General features: G+C 36.2%; 1 protein-coding gene across 9 annotated transcripts in view; it reads right to left on the bottom strand.

Annotated features, from left to right (window-relative positions):
• The window catches only part of CACNA2D1 (calcium voltage-gated channel auxiliary subunit alpha2delta 1), a 495,580-nt gene that overhangs the window by 176,314 nt on the left and 298,979 nt on the right, over positions 1 to 20,287 (bottom strand). For all 9 annotated transcript variants that reach the window (XM_040472796.1, XM_040472797.1, XM_040472798.1 and 6 more), the window contains one exon: positions 17,372 to 17,413. In XM_040472796.1, coding sequence (XP_040328730.1) covers positions 17,372 to 17,413 — 42 coding nt within the window. The remainder of the gene's footprint in view (positions 1 to 17,371; positions 17,414 to 20,287) is intronic.

Here is a 20,287-nt window from a genome sequence, read left to right as displayed (position 1 = left end):
TTAACAAACACCTATTTTTTTACCCTCCATGTAGAACACAGTTTCATGAGAGGAATGGAAATGGTACTTTGGGGAGTAATACTTGTCAGAAGACATTTCGAAAGACACCAATCCTTCGAGATACTCTAGGGGTCAGTGCCATGCGGACTTAAGTTAGGGAAATGTTGTTCCATTAAGAGAGTACTAACCTCACTGGCACATCATCAAAGACTCTTGAGAGAGGCCTCACTCCAGAGCTTAACCCAGCGTTCCCAAATGTATGCAACCCTGAGATTTTTTTCCATATAATACCACTTGCAAAGAACATACTTACAAAATGTCATCGAAAAGCCTATTGGGAACCATGGTGGCCTAGAGATTCGGTTCTATTCTGCTTGCATTAATAACCTCTCGGACTTGAGCCACTCACCATCCTTTGGCCTTCAGTTTTCTGACTTCTAAATAAGTGATGTTGGGGTACAGGTGTTGTGCTAATTTCATTGGGCACATCAGAATCACCTTGGGGAAACTCAGGCCCCACCAATAAAGATGTTGATTACATTGAGGAGGATGTCCGTTGAAAGAATCTCTCAGCTGATTCTAATATTCTCTATCTTAAATTCAGATCCCTCAAGCTAAAGAAACTAGTTATTTTCAGACCTGAAAAAATTATAGTCCCATTTCTATAGTTTTTGAAAATAACACATGATGTTTCATAAGCCTATCTTTCCCAGAAATTTCATTTACATCTATTTCTAGCGAGTTTTACTAGAAATATATGAAGAGTAGAAGGACCAGATGATAGATAATAGACAGATGGATAATGAACTACCTGTGTGAATTAGGGCTGGGAATATATGTGTGCAAGTATTTCATTCAGTCACTTGAAACATATCTGTTGGCAGACTGGAGGAGAGGATTTATTGATATTAATGTTCATAGAAATGTCATTTAGTATCTAAACTACAAATAAGTTCAATGATCAACAATAGCAAAATGTCATAACTGTCACAGATACAATTTTATATTGTTAAGTAATATAAGAGAGTAATTACATTGGGAATACACATATAAACAGTGTTCGTTTAAAGATGATTTTACGCTTAAAAAGTAAATGTTAAGAAAAAAGGGAGAAAAGGTCTATTATTTTGAGAAAAAGAGAGGTAGAGGGAGAGATGAATGGATGAGTACATAGTAAATGTTAAAAGCACTTCAGTGGTTTTGTAGTTATGCAATATGACTATATCCATGTTTCTTTTCTCTTGTTTTCTAATAATACAATGAACATGCACTGCATTTGTAATAAAAGAGAACATTAATTTTTGTGTTAAGTCCTTTGTAGAGTGCTACTAAGCATTATATGATTATCTTACTGAAGTAAAAGTTGCTTATATTTCTTCTGAATCCTCTCACACTTAAAAATAATAAATTTTAAATACACTTTATGGAGATCCTCGCATGTTAAAATCACCATACACAGAGCTCTTCGGGATAATTTTAAAACAATATGTAGTTCTCAAAAAAAAAATCATGTACTTTTCAACTTGTATAACCATGTACCTGGACAAGTTTTAATGCACAGTTGCTAAGTACATCAAGAAAAAAATAATATGGCTGCTCTCCATGGTTCTCCCCTTTATGGTTTCCATAAACTCAAATAATTTCATAAGAATATTAATTTGTAAACGCAACTCATTTATTTCCCTAAAGTTATGATAATACTGTAACTTATGATGATCCCATCATAAGCTATGTCTTTGCCTATCTTGATATATAATGGCATTATATGGCATAATGGAAAATACAGCAAATTTTAGACACAAAAAAAGTGACTGAGGAAAGCAATCTGGAGAAAAGCTACTTAACATGTATTGTTTAATGTGTTAATGAAAAATTTCAAACAAATTCCCCTCCCCCCAGAATTAAGATTTCCTTGTTTACCAAAATACACAAGAGAAAAAAATAAGCATTTCTCTTTCCAGTATTTTTCCTCCCAAATTCTCCAGACCACCCCATACAAATGTGTACAAGAAACTAACCAGGTCTATTCTAAAGGAATTCGAATGCATTTATTAGAACACATAAGTGAAACATGACAAGTATGTTTATTATACTAGTCACCTCAATAAGATTTCAGTTATTGAATAATAGATTAGATCACTCAGAGAAAATGTTGGATGGGTAGGCCATTCAATTTTACAAGCAGTACATATCGACAAAGTTAATTTAGAAAGTCGAAATGGTAAGTCTAAGAGGCTCTTGAATATTTAACATATCTCACATGTACTCACATACTAAAATACCGGTTTTTAATGTTTTGTTAGTAACTGAAAACTTTAAAAATTCTACTGATAGCAAAATGCTCAGAAATTAAAAGTGTATACAGTTTACCTAAACTGCAGTAGAAACTACATGAATCACTTTGTCACAATTCAACTGAACATTCTCAACCAGAAACTTCGTTCACAGTCATAGTGTGGCCAGGTTTAATTCCCCCTGCTCTCAGTTATGTTTTGTGTTCAACAACACTGTGACAAAGTTAATTGATAGTAAGAATGGTTTACGAGACTCTCTATAGAGACTTTCTACAGAAGTACCCCCATTGCTATTTCTATCTCACTAATGAAAAGAAACAAATGAATGGTGTTTGGTGTAATGATACAAATTTTAAAAAATTTTTTTTAACGTTTATTTATTTTTGAGACAGAGAGAGGCAGAGCATGAACGGGGGAGGGTCAGAGAGAGAGGGAGACAGAGAATCCAAAACAGGCTCCAGGCTCTGATCGGTCAGCACAGAGCCCGACGAGGGGTTCGAACTCACGGACCGCGAGATCATGACCTGAGCCGAAGTCGGACGCTTAACCGACTGAGCCACCCAGGCGCCCCAACAAATTTTTAATAACTAGAGACTATAGCCCGGTGTATAGTTCTCCAGTATGTATTTTAAAATTTCTGCCTCTAAACACATCCTCTTCTTTTTCACAACTATTTCATAGATATTATTTACACCAGGGATCTGCAACTTTGACAATGTAGCCGTTACGGATTTCAGATTTTTTTTTTTTTTTTAAGTTTCACGGGTAATCCCACTCTCTGATAAAATCTTGGATATACGCCTTTAGGCATGGCATCATCATTCAACATAAATAATGACCATGCATATATTATATTTAAAATAGACTCTCTTGGTCACTACATCTGAAAAGTCTATGTGACCACTAGCTCACCCCTGGAATCTAAGCCTTCTGGGGTGCTGCATTAGTTAAGGCTGGTTACCTGTTCTGACCCTTCAGAGGAAAGCCTCCTTTTTAGTCAATCATTTGCAGCAATAGAACTGGAGATTCGGCAGAGCAGCTGCCAGCTGAGCATGCCCAATTAATGAATAATGAATAGAGAGAAAAGGTGCCGAGCCTCATCCAGACTTAATTGCTGTGGTCAGGTTGTAAGGTCAGGCTGAATATTAAATAATGAATCCAGTTACAGTGGCTGTAAGAACACTGTTGCGTCTCCTAAGTTAATTGGTTTACATTGCTATTTTTTCCTTGAAGATGATATGATTCAGGGAAGTACTGAGGGGATGCCTAGTATTAGAAAGGAAGTGGGAGTTGGAGGACAGACGCTGAATCACACAGTAGAGACTTCAATTTAATACTGTAACTTTGTTTTACTGAATCCTAACAACAAAAAGAATAAAAATTTTAAATTATGAATTGAATAAACAGCCATATTGTCCTTGCAGAAACATATGACTTTAGCTTTTCATACTATGTTTGATGAAGAAGTAAGAGATTTTTTTAAAGGAATTCAAAAGATTTCTCCAGGTAGTTAAAAAGTCACAATTCTTTCGCTGTACCGTGCAGAAAGACGATAGCATTAATTCTTCAGGGGTAATTTATTCAATACATTAATAAAGAATGTTATGAAGTTAAAATCAAAAGCAAATTGGTAACATTAGTCGTCAAGAGAACACTAAAGAAACAATTCTAGTTTTTTTTTTTTTTTAAGTTTATTTTGTGACAAAGAGAAAACACAAGTCGGGGAGGGACAGAGAGAGGAAGACGGAGAGAATCCTAAGCTGACTTCACACCATCAGTGCAGAGCCCAGTGTGGGACTATCTATGTATATGCATTTTGTAACTAGGACAGCGAGTCAAAAGCAAGTATGAATGAGAAATGAAACACATAAAAGTGAACTGAATTAACTCAAAAAGGGTTATCGATCACTGCAGTAACTTGCTTATTATATGACATTTTAGAAGTTTATTTTATTTGAGGGGGTGGGTGGAGAGAGAACGCTCCAGTGTGCTGGCAGCATGGAGCCAGATGCAGGGCCGGAACTCATGAACCATGAAATGATCTGAGTCTGATGCTTAATTTACTAAGCCACACAGGTGCCCTCAAATTACATTTTAAACACATTTTTTAAAGTTTTTATTTATTTTGAGAGAGACAGAGAGAGAGAGAGAGAGTGAAGGAAGGGCAAAGAGGGAGAGAGAGAGAATCCCAAGCGGGCTCTGCACCACCAGCACAGAGCCCGATGCGGGGCTCAAACTCACGAACTGTGACATCATGACTCCAGTGGAAACCAGGAGTAGGATGCTCGACAGACTGATCCACCCAGGTGCCCCCCGCCACCGCAATTACATTTTAAATGCAAAACTAGGCATTCCTTAAATAAAATGCATTGAGGTTGCTTGCTGATGAAAATTACTGTAACATTCAAAAAAATTTCAAATATAAATCTGAAAACATCCTCAAAACAAGACTGATGCATTTTTAGTTTGCATGAAGGATGAATGCATGTAAACCACCTGTCCGAGGACCTGGCACAAGGAAGAATGAGAGCCATTAGAATCCCAATACAGGTAAGTGTGATCACAAGAAGTGTTGGGCTGCTTTAAATGCCATGTGTAATATGAAATTTTCAAATCACCAGAATTAGAAAGGCATGTAATAAATACTACTGTATATGTATGTATGTATATATTTATATAAAGCATTTTATCTTAAAAAATATATATTTATATATAAAAATAACAAATTGGGGAAAAGGCTGATAGGGTATTTTTCTCTTCTAAGAGATTATGAAATGGTATCTTACATATGAAGATCACTATATTTTATGCTGGGTAACTATAAAACGCCCACATCATGCCAGTGAATTTTCCAAACTCAATGAATATCATTGAGTTCTAAACAAATGCACCCTGCAATGCTTCTGAAAAGAAAGGACTGGATATGGAATCTGAAAGAGTTATACATGCCACTGCTCCATGAAAACTGAGAAGCGATGTTTAAACTATCCTTGCAAAAGGAGCATATGCCCACCAGCACAAAGCATTAGAAAACTGTCAAAAGAGATGCAAAAAAAATTTCGAAAGCTTCAAAAACCAAAAGGCAGAATCCTTACAAGAAATGGAACCTAATCTAATGTACATTTTTATCAGGTTCACGTTTTTTTCCCCAATGAATCTTAATGTGGCTATATTTCACTCAGTGGTGCATGCATACTTTTAAGGTATCCGAGATAAATATCACTGGGGATCATGGATCAGATCAGTAAAGATTTAGGATGCAAAGTCTACCTATCTTTTCAATCATAGAGGCTTTATTTTACCTACTGCAAATCACCAGAGTTTAACAACTGTCAATGATGAAGCTGGTTGGATAAAATATAAGCTGAATAATTAAATATAGACAAAATAATGAATAGCCACAATAAATTAAAATTTTAAATAAAAAATCTTAAAAAAATTTAGCCTTAAGTCTTGACTTTTAACAGCTGCATCACAGGACTTCTATCCCTTCCAGGTGCCCAGGGTACAGGCAGGATGACACAGCACAGTGACTCACGGGTCTTGTTATGGATCATACCAATAGCGTGACTTTCAATTCTGCGCACGATCAGATACCATGTGTTTGACACAGGGCAAGGGTCTAAAGCTCATTAAACTGTATTTGTCTTAACTGAAAATCATTACAATAATAGTATGTGCCACCATGGACTAATGTGAACTTTAAATGATACATTGTATATAAAGCATTTAGTGCCTAGTATAGAATAAGCATATAGAATAAGCCACTGGGTGGCTCAGAGGGTTGAGCGCCAACTTGGGCTCAGGTCATGATCTCATGGTTCATGAGTTCAAGCCCCGTATCAGGCTCTGTGCTGAGAGCTCAGAGCCTGTGCTGAGTTTGGATCCTGTGTCTCCCCCTCTCTCTGCCCCTCCCCTGCTCATGCTCTGTCGCTCTCTCTCAAAAATAAAATAAACATTAAAAAGTTAAAAAAAAGAATATGTATATATATTTGAGTATTTTTATAATCCAACATATAGCATCCAAAATATTTAAACCATTTATTTTAGATTCACACACAAAAATGGCAATTCTGATCAAACCAATAACTATACAGAGGCAATTAATATGCTATTTCTATGCCATCACCTATTTGAGGATTCGATGTCATTCATTAACAGAGCCCCATATAAAGGCTGCATATTACAAGATAGTGTAAAAAAAAAGTTAGAAAAGAAACCTAGACTTTGATTCTTTCTTTAATAATCAGAATAGATTTCCTTGCTGTTTAATGCATACCTCTACTAGCTCATTCTAGAATCACATTTATCTGTCTACAATAAAATAAAATCATGCAAGACTGGACTTTTAAAATGACATTTAGATAGGACATTCTGTTGGAATTAATTTTAATGTAGACAAGATTCTAAGAAAATAAATAGCAACATAAATATGCAAGGGAACTCAGGAGACTAGACAAATGTCGCAGACAGGTCAGATTTTTAACATGATCAATACAATGAAATGTAGCAAATAAATCAACTCAATTTGTTGACCTGGGAATTTTGGGTTGAACTTACTTCATTTGGATTTTAGTCAGAAACATAGATCTTGGAATTAGGTTAATAAGGGTTTGTAATGATCTGCCTTCTTTTTACTTGCTCTGGGAATTAAGAAAATTGCAGCTTGCTGGTACAACTCAAGCCTTCCGGGGAATCTGCTGCACTAACCTTCAGGGAATTTAAGAATTTGTTGGGACAGATGTCTCTAAAACCTAAACTAAGAACCTCAATAAATTTCAAATGTAAGGAGAACATGAATGTGAAATTTCCTAAAAAAACAGTTGCATTTGTAGCCTTGTAAAAAATATTTTTGACATTTAATTTTCCTTTCAAATCTGGTTATAACAAACCTACAATGAGATGAAGACAAATTTCTGCACTGTGTTCACATTTTTTAAAGGTTTTTTGAGGGGCACCTGGGTGACCCAGTCAGTTAAGCTTCTGACTCTTGACTTCAGCTCAGGTCATGATGTCAGCGTTGTGAGATCAAACCCCTCACAGGGCTCTCTGGTGAGCATGGAGTGTGCATAAGATTCTTTCCTCCCTCTCCCTCTGCCCCTCCCCCACTTGCATGCAGAAGCATGTGCTTTCTCTCTCTCTCTCTCTCCAAAAAAATAAAATAAATGTTTTTTTTTAAAGATTCTATTCTGAATTTTATTTTCTTGTGCACTGTCTTACATATTTTACACAAATACTAGTGAACAAATACATACAGACAAACAGGCTCCACTTAGAGCTACAATCATTTCAAATAAACCTTGGCTTTATTACAATCATATTAATAATAATTAGTTTTTAAAAATCCTACTCATTAGCATTCCTGGAATGCCTACTCTAAGATGGGAAAATTCTACATGCTTTGTATGTGTTAACTAACTTTCACAGTAACTGGGTGAAATAGATATTCTATTCCATTTATTTTACAGGCCAAGAGAGTGAAACACAGAGAGATGATATGACCACCAATACCACCCAGGTAGAAACTGGCAGAGCTGGGATTCAAATCCAAGAAGTGGCACTCCAGGATCCAACCTCTTACCTAGCACACTCTACTATCTCCTCTGTGCATCAGTGTGTACAGTGATTATACATGTGTCCTTTGTCATCATGAAAAGGGGAGAAAGCAGTTGCAAACGAAGTATCTTGGAGTGAAATGTCATATCTCTAATTTACCATAAAATAGTTAAGCAAATAATAGATGATAATGATTATGGAGGTATTATACTATTCTGTCTTCTATGTATTTATTTTTCTGTTCCTGGTAAAAAGTTAAAAAAACAATCCTACATTGAAAAATACCCATTTTAATGCTATCACCTCTTTGGAAATGAAATTCAAAACTATTATTTCTCCTAATTATATGCAGAATCAGACAGAACTTTAGTCTGAGAGAGTAAATACAGTAAGCCTGATTTCACGTTTCACGGAGATTCACAGTCACTTAGCATATCAGATCTGCCCAGACGTGGAACCAAAAATCATGTTTCTTATGGCACTTGTAGTAACTGCAAACAAATACTCTAACTCCGCTATTTATTCCCGTTGTGAATCAGTTTTCCACATGGGGGAAACTACCTTGTGCTGACATTACTCTTAGTTCTCATGACTGTTTCAGGGACCAAGAGAGGAAGGGGTGGATGAGAGAGGATGAGAAAACAATGTCCACAGTCAAGGCCAGCTTTGCCATTCCCCTCTTAACTTGTTTCCACCAACCTTGACACAAAACAAACATTTTCACTTCTGCCATGCTTGCGGGAGATTTTTTAACTACTATGCAAATAGAGCACCACTTTAAAAAGTAAACATGTCCTTACAAATGCTATGCAAGTAATAGGAGTATCGAAACACATAAACACCTACCCAAACATGCATTATCTCAACAATTACTCCAAATTATTACTATTACTAGAGAGAAACTGAATAAGATCCTTACCTCAAGTTACTAAAAGTTTAATTAGAAAATACTGTCCCTGTATACAAATGCTATAGGGTAAGGTATAAAACCAGATTATGAGTAACAACTTGTTTAGAACATACACAGGAAGGAAATACCATTTGCTTCCTAGAAAAAACAAGGAAGTCTTCAAGAGAAAGTAGTACTTGAGTTGGCTTTTAAAGAATACTTAGTATCTGATTCGAAAAAATGTAGGATATCGTCATCAGGTAGTTAGAGGAGAGGATATGTTTACATTAAGTAGCACACTGGATACAGGAATGACTGTCTTAAATTTCAAGGAAGGCTATGTGCCTTACATTCTTCCATGGAACTGTGGCTTACCAAATAATTTAGCCCAGTTACACCAGCAATTTTAAGTTTCAATCGGAAAATTTGTTTAAACAACTATAGTCATAATTTTTTATCATACTACACAATCTGAAGGGACATTAATTTTCCCCTTTACTTCAGCTATTGCTTTAGCTAAATCTGGCTGACACTAAGTATTTATTTTTAAGCCCACCAATGAATATAAATACCACTGATCAAAGTAAAGGAGTATAGAAATTATAAAATGCCTCTGAGGAATTGTTTCATATCACAGTACTTGAAAAGCTTGGGGCGCCTGAGTGGCTCATTTGGTTAAGTGTCCGACTTCGGCTCAGGTCATGATCTCACATTTCGAGAGTTCGAGCCCCGCATCGGGCTCTGTGCTGACAGCTCAGAGCCTGGAGCCTGCTTCAGATTCTGTGTCTCCCTCTCTCTCTCATCCTCCCCTGCTCACACTCTGTCTCTCTCTCAAAATTAAATAAACATTAAAAAAAAAAAAAAAAGAAAAGAAAAGCTTATAACACAATAGCTCCCCACAAACTGACCAATTCAGATGTAGCCACTTGAAAGGTTGTATTCCAAAGGAATACTTGATCACCTTTGAATGCTTATTTTCCCTTTAACTGAGGCCATGTATCATCATTATAATAAACAAAATCAGTAGACTACACTTGAATATAATATTCTACATATTCAAATCCTAAGTGGTGATAGACCAGAATAATAAACACGGAAGAATAACAGGAAACAGGAGATTCCCAATTTAATCTTGAATCCCACATATACTCAATTGATGGCCTTCTTTGTATGTTTTATGTATCTTTTGAAAGCTACTCCTTCATTTCCAGCTACTCATATTCTATACTCTCAAACGCTGCCTGCACCTTCCCTTATATGTTGGTACGCTAAGGATTCTACCCTGTACATTTTTATTTTATTTTTTAGGTTGCGTACATAGGTAAAGCAGGCTGGAGTTAAACAACAGGGGGAAGTGGGACTGTGGCAAACTGGAGAATGTATCACACCCCAAAATATTCAGACTCTCTTTGATTTTAACATTGTGCCAGCATACCGAAACATACCTGTAGGTGAATCTGGCTTTGTGACACCTGTAGCATCACACTTGGCTGGGGAAATTTTGGACACTTGTTTTCAAAGTCTACTCATAAGCTAAGCATAAAAGTATTCCAGGCCAACTAAATACTTCGATGCCTACTAGAAATCTTCTCTTGAATATCCCTGTGCCAGTTTTCAGTATAAAAGTTCTTGACTTCTGAAAATCTTGCCGAAATCCTTTAAAAATCTTCGCTAAAAAATATTCCTGGGTCCAGTGTCCTAGCTAATGTTAATATATTCTCTCCTCTAATGAAAGAAACACTGTAGCTTTCAAGTCTACAATTACATACAGATCTCTTTGCATACCTGAATACTTACTTCCATTAAACCTTTTTTTATTGTCTCTAATGCATATGCTTTGACTTGATCTATTGGAACACATGACTTAGGATTTACATCTCTGCATACTGTCTTCCATGTGTTATTTTTCCTTCCATAATTTTCTAACCTTTTTGACATTCTGGGAGTGTTGCCTGCTTCCTCTGTGAATCATTGTTGGATAACTTGCATTGTCAAATCTGTTCTTTCTTCCAATGGAATTTTTATTTTAGCAGTTTTGATTCTGATAATTTTATGTCAGTCTATTGGTCACAGTTCACTGGTTCTTTCTTTGGAGACATTAAGCATACATTTAATGTTTTTCTTCCGTGAAGTATCTGAAATATCTCAGAGGAAAAATGTCCTCTGGATCTTTAACCCTACAGTATTTCTGCTATATTGTTCTTGATCTTTTCATATTATTCCTCCACTGCCTGGTTTCTATTTTAAATGAAGAAAGACCTTTCTCGTCTCAGGATTAGGAAACAGTAAAATGGTACAGATTTCTTTCCAAGCATTTGCTCTGGCTTCTGTCACAGTTGTAACTTAAAAACAAATAATGACATAGAACGTATGCTATGGTTTCTGGTCAACAGTATGCATTTGTGAAGGGCAAGTGTTTTCTTCAGAGACTTTCAATTCCTGTCCTTCGCATCACAGAGACTCACACAGGTCTTGGCTGAAACCTGGGGTGGTGGTGAAAGGGCATCCTTAAAAATGACATGAAGTATGGAGCACAGAAATAGGAGATGCAGTAAAACCTTGGAATGCAAGTGACTTGTGTGAGTGATCTGCAAGGCGATCAAACATTTCTAGTAAATTTTAACTTGAGATACTAGCGACGTCTTGCCATACGAGTACTATGTGACGCAGAACGTTACACGATTGTAACTGAGCCAATGGTTCTTGAAATCCGCTTTGATATACAAGTGCTTTGGGTTACAGGTATGTTTCCAGAACGAATTATGCTCACAAACCAAGGTTTTACTGTATATAATTATGACTCTGGTATTCTTCATCCAGTTCGTATTTGTGTCAAGTGAAGATTCTGTTAGAACTTTGATTCACCGACTTGTTCAGAAAAATCCCTCACTGAGTGATTACTATGTGCTGGTTACTGTAAGAGCTCTGTCACCTGCTGTGAGTACAAGAGCTGCCCTCCAGGAAGCTACACTTTATGGAGAGACACCAAGGGAATAATTTATAAAGACTGGTTGTGCCTCCAAGAGGAAAGTGCCCACAATTCTTCACAAAATTCATAACGACAGGAAAGAACTAGTAAAGTTTCATCTGTGTTGGGGTGCCTGGGTGGCTCGGTTAGTTAAGTGTCGGACTCTTGATGTTAGCTCAGATCATAATCTCATGGCTTGTGGGACTGAGCCCTGCTTTGGGTTCAGGGCTGACAATGCAGAGTCTGCTAAGGATTCTCTCTCCTTCTTTCTGGCCTCTCCCCCACACATGCTCTCTCTCAAAATAAATAAACATTAAAAAGAAAAAGTTTCATGAGTGTCTTAAATACCAAACAAAGGCAAAATAACTAATGTGAATATCTCGACAATGAGCAGAGAATTAGGGATACAATATTTTAGAAATATTTATATATTAATAATGTGTAGGAGCGCCTGGGTGGCGCAGTCGGTTAAGCGTCCGACTTCAGCCAGGTCACGATCTCGCGGTCCGTGAGTTCGAGCCCCGCGTCAGGCTCTGGGCTGATGGCTCAGAGCCTGGAGCCTGTTTCCGATTCTGTGTCTTCCTCTCTCTCTGCCCCTCCCCTGTTCATGCTCTGTCTCTCTCTGTCCCAAAAATAAATAAACGTTGAAAAAATAATGTGTAATATTATTAAAGGGATATGGATAATTTAGAAACATAATATAAAATGTAAAACCATTTTAATAGCTCTTAAATGTTTGAGAAAAATGTCTAAAATCCTATCATCGTCATGGGCATGGAAACGAAATGATGGATGTGAGCGAAATGATGGTATAAAATGGAGAAAATGACCACCATCCCACTAGGCACGGTGATAGAAAAATAAATCCTCTCCCACTAACGCAGAACCGGAGGAAAAGTTAAAAATAATAACCACAGGCTCAGAATTTAGACTCCTTTAGTCTCCTTCAGGAGGCAGAACATTTAAAAGAGAAACTCTATTTAGCTTTCAAACATTTGTGTTACCATTCAAATAAATGAGGACAAATTTATTTAATGGATAACGTCTCAATATTTACTATTCTAATTAGTTCCTTTGTTCATTAGATATTAGCTGCTGATGTGTGTGGTGATAAAACTCACATTCTACAATTTCCAATCACCAGATTTTAATAATGAATGTGGCTTTCTGAGTTTGAGCAATAAAATTACTACACACAATTAAATCAGTACATAAAAAAACCAGGACAAAGAACAGGGATGGTGAGCCAATTCGAACCAAAACAATGAGATGGCATCATGATTTGTGAACATTTGATATATAAAATATCAAGCGCTGAATAAACTTGTGAGTATCAGAGTTAATTAAATCCACCTACATTGCAAAACTTTTGGTAAGGTTTGTAAATTACACCATCCACTTTCCACAGATCAGCAAAAATCTTCAAAAAAAATGTGTAACTACTAAAAAGCATAAGTGGAATATCAAAGTGCAACATTTGCTTACATTTCTTAACTTCTTTCACTGTAAGATAATAAGTATTTCCCTTACAGAAAACAATTTGATTGTGGTGATCAAAACGCATGCATGCGGGAGGACTAAAAAATAGTCAGTACAGCATATCACTTTATATTCATTTTAACTGTAAAAAAGAATTTTCTCCTCAGTTCCAAGTTGGAGACTTTGACTATCTTTAAGTGATAGAAGTCACTCAGATAAGTGAGTGGAATTTTGGAATTAACTTCAATTCGTCAAGATGAGCAAACTGAAGGTATGTTCATAAGCTGCTAATTATTTCCCAATTAGTGTTCTCTCTACTCTCTCTTTAGTAATAGAACCCCATATTTTGTTTGGGTGCATGCCTATGTGGGGGGAGGATTCTATTCTACATCCTGATTCAACTCAGCCAGGCTAGTCCCTAAGCTGTGGACATCAGATACAAATAAAAGCGATGTGTACAATTTCCAACCTACCCTTAAAGGCAAAGGGCATGTCCTCTATTGACACTTGCCTCCATTCTGTTATCTAGAAGGCAAAAATCACTGTACATATATTGAAGCAGCGGCCTTTGATCACAACATGGAAAAGCTACACTGAACTGAAGAGAGAAGAAAACTTGAGAAAAGGACCTGGGGGCCTGGAAGACTGAGACCTGACACATTAGGCCTTACCTCCAGATGTTCACATGAGAGAAGAATGAACTTTTGTCTTCCTGTAGCCACTTTTACTTTAGGTCTCTCTAGAACAGCCAAACCAATACACTAATCATTAAATGTGGTTCATTTTATTCAGTGTCTAAGGGTTTCCAAGAGTAATAATATCCTCATATCTAAAGCACTTTAAAATTCCCCAATAAAAAGTTTTAGTGAAGTATAAAATGAAATTATCCTACAGTTCTTAATAAATTTTCAAAAAATTTACATGAAATTGTACAATTCTAGCAAACTTGACCCTGTGGCCAGTATTCCAGGAATACTCTGAACCATAATCAAATTTGTGGACCACCTAATCACCTGTAGCATGTCTTACCCAAGAGGCAAATAGTTGAAGTTTTAATATATTTTATTTTTTTTTTAATTTTTTTTTAACATTTTATTGATTTTTGAGACAGAGAGAGACAGAGCATGAATGGGGGAGGGCCAGAGAGAGAGGGAGACACAGAATCTGAAGCAGGCTCCAGGCTCTAAGCTGTCAGCACAGAGCCTGATGCGGGGCTCGAACTCACGGACCGTGAGATCGTGACCTGAGCGAAGCCGGACGGACGCTCAACCGACTGAGCCACCCAGGCGCCCCGAAGTTTTAATATATTTTAAAGCTGTATGGGTGAGTACAATTTTAGGGGTGGAATGGAGTGTGAATCAAACCCTCTGATTCCTGTTTCAGCCCTCTTTCTACTATACAATTTTCCTTGCAAATTATTCTGGCACTGTCATTATTTATATACAAGAAGTGAAAATAGTTTCTCGAAATTCTGAGCATCATTTTAATTTTTTTCTAAGCATCATTTTTTTTTAAGTTTTAAATTTGCAAGTTGATATTTTGCTGTTTAGAGAGTCTTGATTTAACTTGCTAAAGCTCATCTCTTGGTTGAAGAAAGAGAATGCATCTTTTTTATAGATACATTTATAACCTATGGTAACAGTATAGACTCTTTGGGATGGGAGAAGGCAAAAAACATGACAAGTTCAATAGGTTCACTTGTATTAATCCTTGTCTCTCTTACATGGAATTTTATTTTAATATATGAATAAACAGCTGTGCAGGCAAATTATGTAAACCTAAGCACGGAACACAGCTCAAGTATTACAAGTATACAACCGATGTACTCTGTTCCACTTATCATGGACACATTGCTAAGTTAGCAGCATAGTGAAAGCAGACTATGAATTATACTATTGTACTATTCACTGGGGGAACTTAATATTAACTAGGATGGTACTTACTAAAAAGTTGTATCTACATTTGTTTTGTTTTTTTATTTTCTAAAATCCTTTTTATTTATTTTTGAGAGAGACAGAGTACAAGAGGGGGAGAAACAGAGAGAGAGAGGGAGACACAGAATCCGAAGCAGGCTCCAGTCTCCAAGCTGTGAGCACAGAGCCCAACGCAAGGCACAAACTCATGAACCGCCAAGATCATGACCTGCGCCAAAGTCGGATGCTTAACTGACTGAGCCACCCAGGAGCCCCAGTTGTATCTACATTTGTGCACAATTGTTAAAATCTTGAACAAAGAAAACTCACTTTTACTATACAAAATAAAAATATAACTTTCGGGGCGCCTGGGTGGCTCAGTCAGTTAAGCGTCCGACTTCAGCTCAGGTCACGATCTCGTGGTCCGCGAGTTCGAGCCCCGCGTCGGGCTCTGGGCTGATGGCTCAGAGCCTGGAGCCTGCTTCCGATTCTGTGTCTCCCTCTCTCTCTGCCCCTCCCCCATTCATGCTCTGTCTCTCTCTGTCTCAAAAATAAATAAACGTTAAAAAAAAACTTTAAATAAAAAAAATATAATTTTCTAAATAATAAGAAAACCTGACTTAAATAAAACTATTTTACCTGACATCAAAAATATGACTCATTTAATCGGTTTAGAGGAAAGAAAAACATATTTGCAGTATCAATATCCTCTTTAGGTAACATTCAGCTTATGCTCATCAGTAACAGTATCATCTTTGTTGACCGGCAGGTTGGATCCAGCATGTTAATCCATTGGCTTTACTTTTTATGAAATCTTTGTTACACTTTTACAAACTAAATGTTTTAAAAAACTGTAACTAGTGCTGTAGTAGCTCTAACTTCCTACCAGGAAAGATAAGGATTTTGCATATATATTTTAATGACTGTACAATTTTTAAATATCAAATACTAATCCCAACAGACAAAATGTACAAAAATAATGCTCACTTGGATACCAAACAATTAACTATTAAAATGTTTTGTATGAGCCATCGGTTTGTCCTTAATATACCTCCTACCTAACTAAAATGACATCATACACATATATAAATATATATATTTCATGTATATATATATATATACACATGTGAAATCATAATTATATATATTTACCGTAAGAGGATAGTTAGCACTGGCAAAGCACCTATGTCTAGTAAAAAGAAAACACTTTTTAAAACACTCCAAGTTCTTCATTTATTAAATGGAGAAAACAGTCCACTTTCTTCAGAGTGTTCGATAAACCATGGTGTTGAGCAGTTCAGGTTGAGCAGTTCAGGTCCTACAACCTGAAAAGGTGGGTGGCATCTCAGACAAACCATATCTATTATGTGTGTGTTTGTTTTTAAATTATTTTCTGGAAGACAATTCTAAATAAAAGCATAGAAATGCATTTTTTTGAGTCAGATAAAAAGAGTGTGAAGAACAAATAATAATTATTTGACATTTGTTTGACTTGTTCACTGATACACATCCTAAGCTCTCAGAAGAATACTGAAAATATAAGAAGCCCTCAATGCACATTGTTGGATAAATATGTTAAGAGTATAGAGATATTTCTCAAATATATGAGAATTTAAATGAGTTTAAGGGTTGAATGTTGGCTATTTTGCAAATGCTTCCACCATAATCATAAGTTAGAAGTAACTTATTTGTGCTAAAATAATCCATGTTTGAAAATCATTGGACTATGTACAATAAATAAATACATTTATTTAAAAGGGCTTCCTGAACACCTACTATGTATGCTTCAAAGACTGTCCAGGTAAGGCCAGTTGTTGTACAGCTTCCAGGATGTCATTCACATTGTACGTGAAATAAGTGGCCCCTCTGGTAAGGGCAGTTCAGGTCAGAGGAGACCTGCCTAGTAACCCTGGTAATAAGCGCCAGGCTTACAGAGATGGATGGGCTCCAACCTCTGTCTTCCATACCGCTAAGGGATGTAGAGTATCACAGTCAGTGCTGTGGGCTGAGGTCTGGACAGGGTGCAATGAGAGCTCAGATCCTGAGAAACACATAGCTTTTCTACCTAGGAAGATGCCAACGATAATTTGTTAGAGATGACTTAAGCACTACAACTCATCATTACCTCATTGGGTCACACCAGTAGTTCCGTTTATGCTATAGATCGTTTTCTGAAAAACTCAACGTGCTAGGTCAGCTTGTACTGTAAAGCCAGTCATCCAAGCATAATTCAGTTTACCTTGGAATATAACGTAAAACTTCCAATACTCACATCAAGATCATCCTTTGCATTGTAGTAGACAACTTCATTGCTCTATAGAAAAAAAAGAAAAGAAAAGAAGAGTGCTTTACTGATTTCAGTAAAAATGTAAAAATATACTGGATCAAGTTCTGAATACATTTTGTGCATATTTTAAATAATAAACCCCTCATGGAATTCTTTTCACAATACACTCCACAAAGATGCATAAAGATTAGCCAATATTTTGAAAAACATATTAAAATACTATATCAGTGATATTTAATAGTACATCTTGCATTGAGGATGAAGTATCTCAGTAGAGGTGTCAGAACCATTTGTCAAGAAAAAATGAAGAATTCATAAAGCAAAAAAGTTATATATACACCCACACATACCCATAAATCATGAAACTGTAGAGAATAATTCAAGAAAAAAATGTAAGAATATGGCTTAATATTTTGCTGACACCATGACTTTTAAAAAATACATATATCACATGTTGAAATGATCAAAGAAAAGCACATCTGCACAATATTGGCAGAAATTTCTTCATGAGGTTCAGAAAAGGGATCAAGAATAATTGAATTCAGATAGCAAAAGCAGGGGCGCCTGAGTGGCTCAGTCAGTTAAGCGTGGAGCTTTGGCTCAGGTCATGATCTCGTGGTTTGCAAGTTTGAGCCCCACATCAGGCTCTGGGCTTGACAGCTCAGAGCCTGGAGGCTGCTTCCAATTCTGTGTCTCCTTCTCTTTCTGCCCCTCCTCCCTCCCTCCCTCCCTCCCTCTCTCTCTCTCTCTCACTCTCTCTGTCTCAAAAATAAATAATTAAAAAAAAATACTTAGGCAAAGCAATGAGATTATCTAACAAACTAACACTTTGCTATTGTACCAAAGTGGTGGGTCAGCACTGACTCTTGAAGAATAAATGTATACACCCATTTCTGCCAGCCGTCAATAACGCTGAAATATGCCATAGCTATAAATTATGGACATAAATTGCATCACAGAGTGAAAATGGAAAGAAAAAAAATGAACAAAAAGATTGTCAAGGAATTTAAAAGTTTCATTCCTTGAGGCTTCAAGACTAGTTCTATACAATATCAGAATACTCCATTTATACTGATTTCCTTTTCCTTTCTTCTCCTGAACTGATTGAAGATAAAAATCCATCTTCCATATGTCTTCAGTAGTAACCTGAGCACTATGTAAAAACACATTTTTCTGTGTCTCTTTAACATTTAAAACATGGATACTCTAAAATTTTATTACAAGAAAACACAATAAGGGGTGCTTGGGTGGCTCAGTCAAACATCCCACTCTTGATTTCAGCTCAGGTCATGATCTCATGGTTTTGTGAGTTCAAGCCCCACATTGGGCTGACAGCAAAGAGCCTGCTTCGGATTCTCTGTCTCCCTCTCTCTCTCTCTCTGTCCCTCCCCCACTCACAGTGTCTCTGTGGCCCTCAAAATAAACTTTAGGAAAAAAAAAAAAGAAAGAAAAACAATGCACATTTAAAAACAAAGGAAGTTAGTCAAAAATTCAATAAATTAGTGCTTCTTAAAATATATGCCCCTTCACCCCACCCCATCTCCAAGATGTTCTATGGTCCTATGACGTTAGAATAAATAATAAAGTTAATTAAAGTCATCTCTTTTTGACTTCAGAGTCTCTGTATATGAATGCACGTTCTAAATCTCCAAGAGTAAAACACATCTTGTTTTGTTTCTCAAATTTATTTAGAGCAAAATCTGCCTCCTTTTTTTGGTTTGAGAAATATATCAAGAGTGCCTTAGTTCTATAAAAGACATCTCTTTGGGACACCTGGGTGACTCAGTCAGTTAAGCACCTGATCCTTGGTTTCAGCTCAGGTCACGATCTCAAAGTTCATGAGTCTGAGACCTGAGTTGGGCTCTGCGTTGGCAGTGCAGAGCCTTTTTGAGATTCTGTCTCTCTCCACCTCTCTTACCCCCAAAAAAGATTGAATACAGTTAAAAAAAAAAATAAGATCTCTCTGAAGATGAAACAAACCAAAGACTATATTAATAAATGATAGAACATATAATTCATAATAGTGAATGAAGCCATGAGTTTGAATTTATTTCATTTACAATTAACAGAACTTTAAAAATTACCCTTTAATTCTTCTAGAAAGATTTAAGTAGCTAAAGAATCTTAACATGCATAAAAGTTCTAATTTCTGAAGCATTTCTTACAGCATAAATTCTGTAACAAAGTTAAAATACAAAATCAGAATTCATCACATACACAACATAAGAGAATCTTTTGAATCCACCCGAGTCCCAGATCTAATTATGAGTTTATTGATCCTTCTTGCAAACTCTATAATTTATACTTCAGAGACAATTTTCAACCTGAAATGTGGATTCCATCCAAAGATAAAATATTGAGTAAGTTTATCTTCATTTTAGACTTTATTTCTGCCAACTCCTTACTTATATTTACAAAATTGAAATCTAGAAAACAAGTTGAAATTACATTAAATTTCAAGTGAAGAAAATCTAAGTTTGAGAATTTCCAAATATTTTTCCTTTGGTTATGATACTGTATCTTATATAAAATCTTATTACTTTTCTTTTAGAAACACTATATATTGCTTCTAAAACTTATTGAAAATGTGTATTGCAAAGCTTTTTTTTAAATTTTATGTATCTGCACAAGGCTTTCTAGACTCGGAAGATATGAGATCCCCAAAAATGATTTCTTGTATTCAGTAAACTGAAAAGAAAAACCTTAGTCATAAAATAATACTGTACATACAACAACCATTCTCATTGTAACTGGGTATTTTCTAACCCTACTTTTAAAAAGGTCTTTTATACAATGTTCATTTCTTACAGGGTCAAAATATAAATGCAAAGGAGGAGCACCTGGGTGGCTCAGTTGGTTAAGCATCTGACTCTTGGTTTCAGCTGAGGTCATGAATTCACC

Source organism: Herpailurus yagouaroundi, unplaced genomic scaffold, assembly GCF_014898765.1.
Source record: "Herpailurus yagouaroundi ecotype Mexico unplaced genomic scaffold, PumYag 100, whole genome shotgun sequence".
In the NCBI taxonomy this organism is placed as follows: Eukaryota; Metazoa; Chordata; class Mammalia; order Carnivora; family Felidae; genus Herpailurus; species Herpailurus yagouaroundi.
This window is presented reverse-complemented; position numbering and strand designations above follow the sequence as displayed.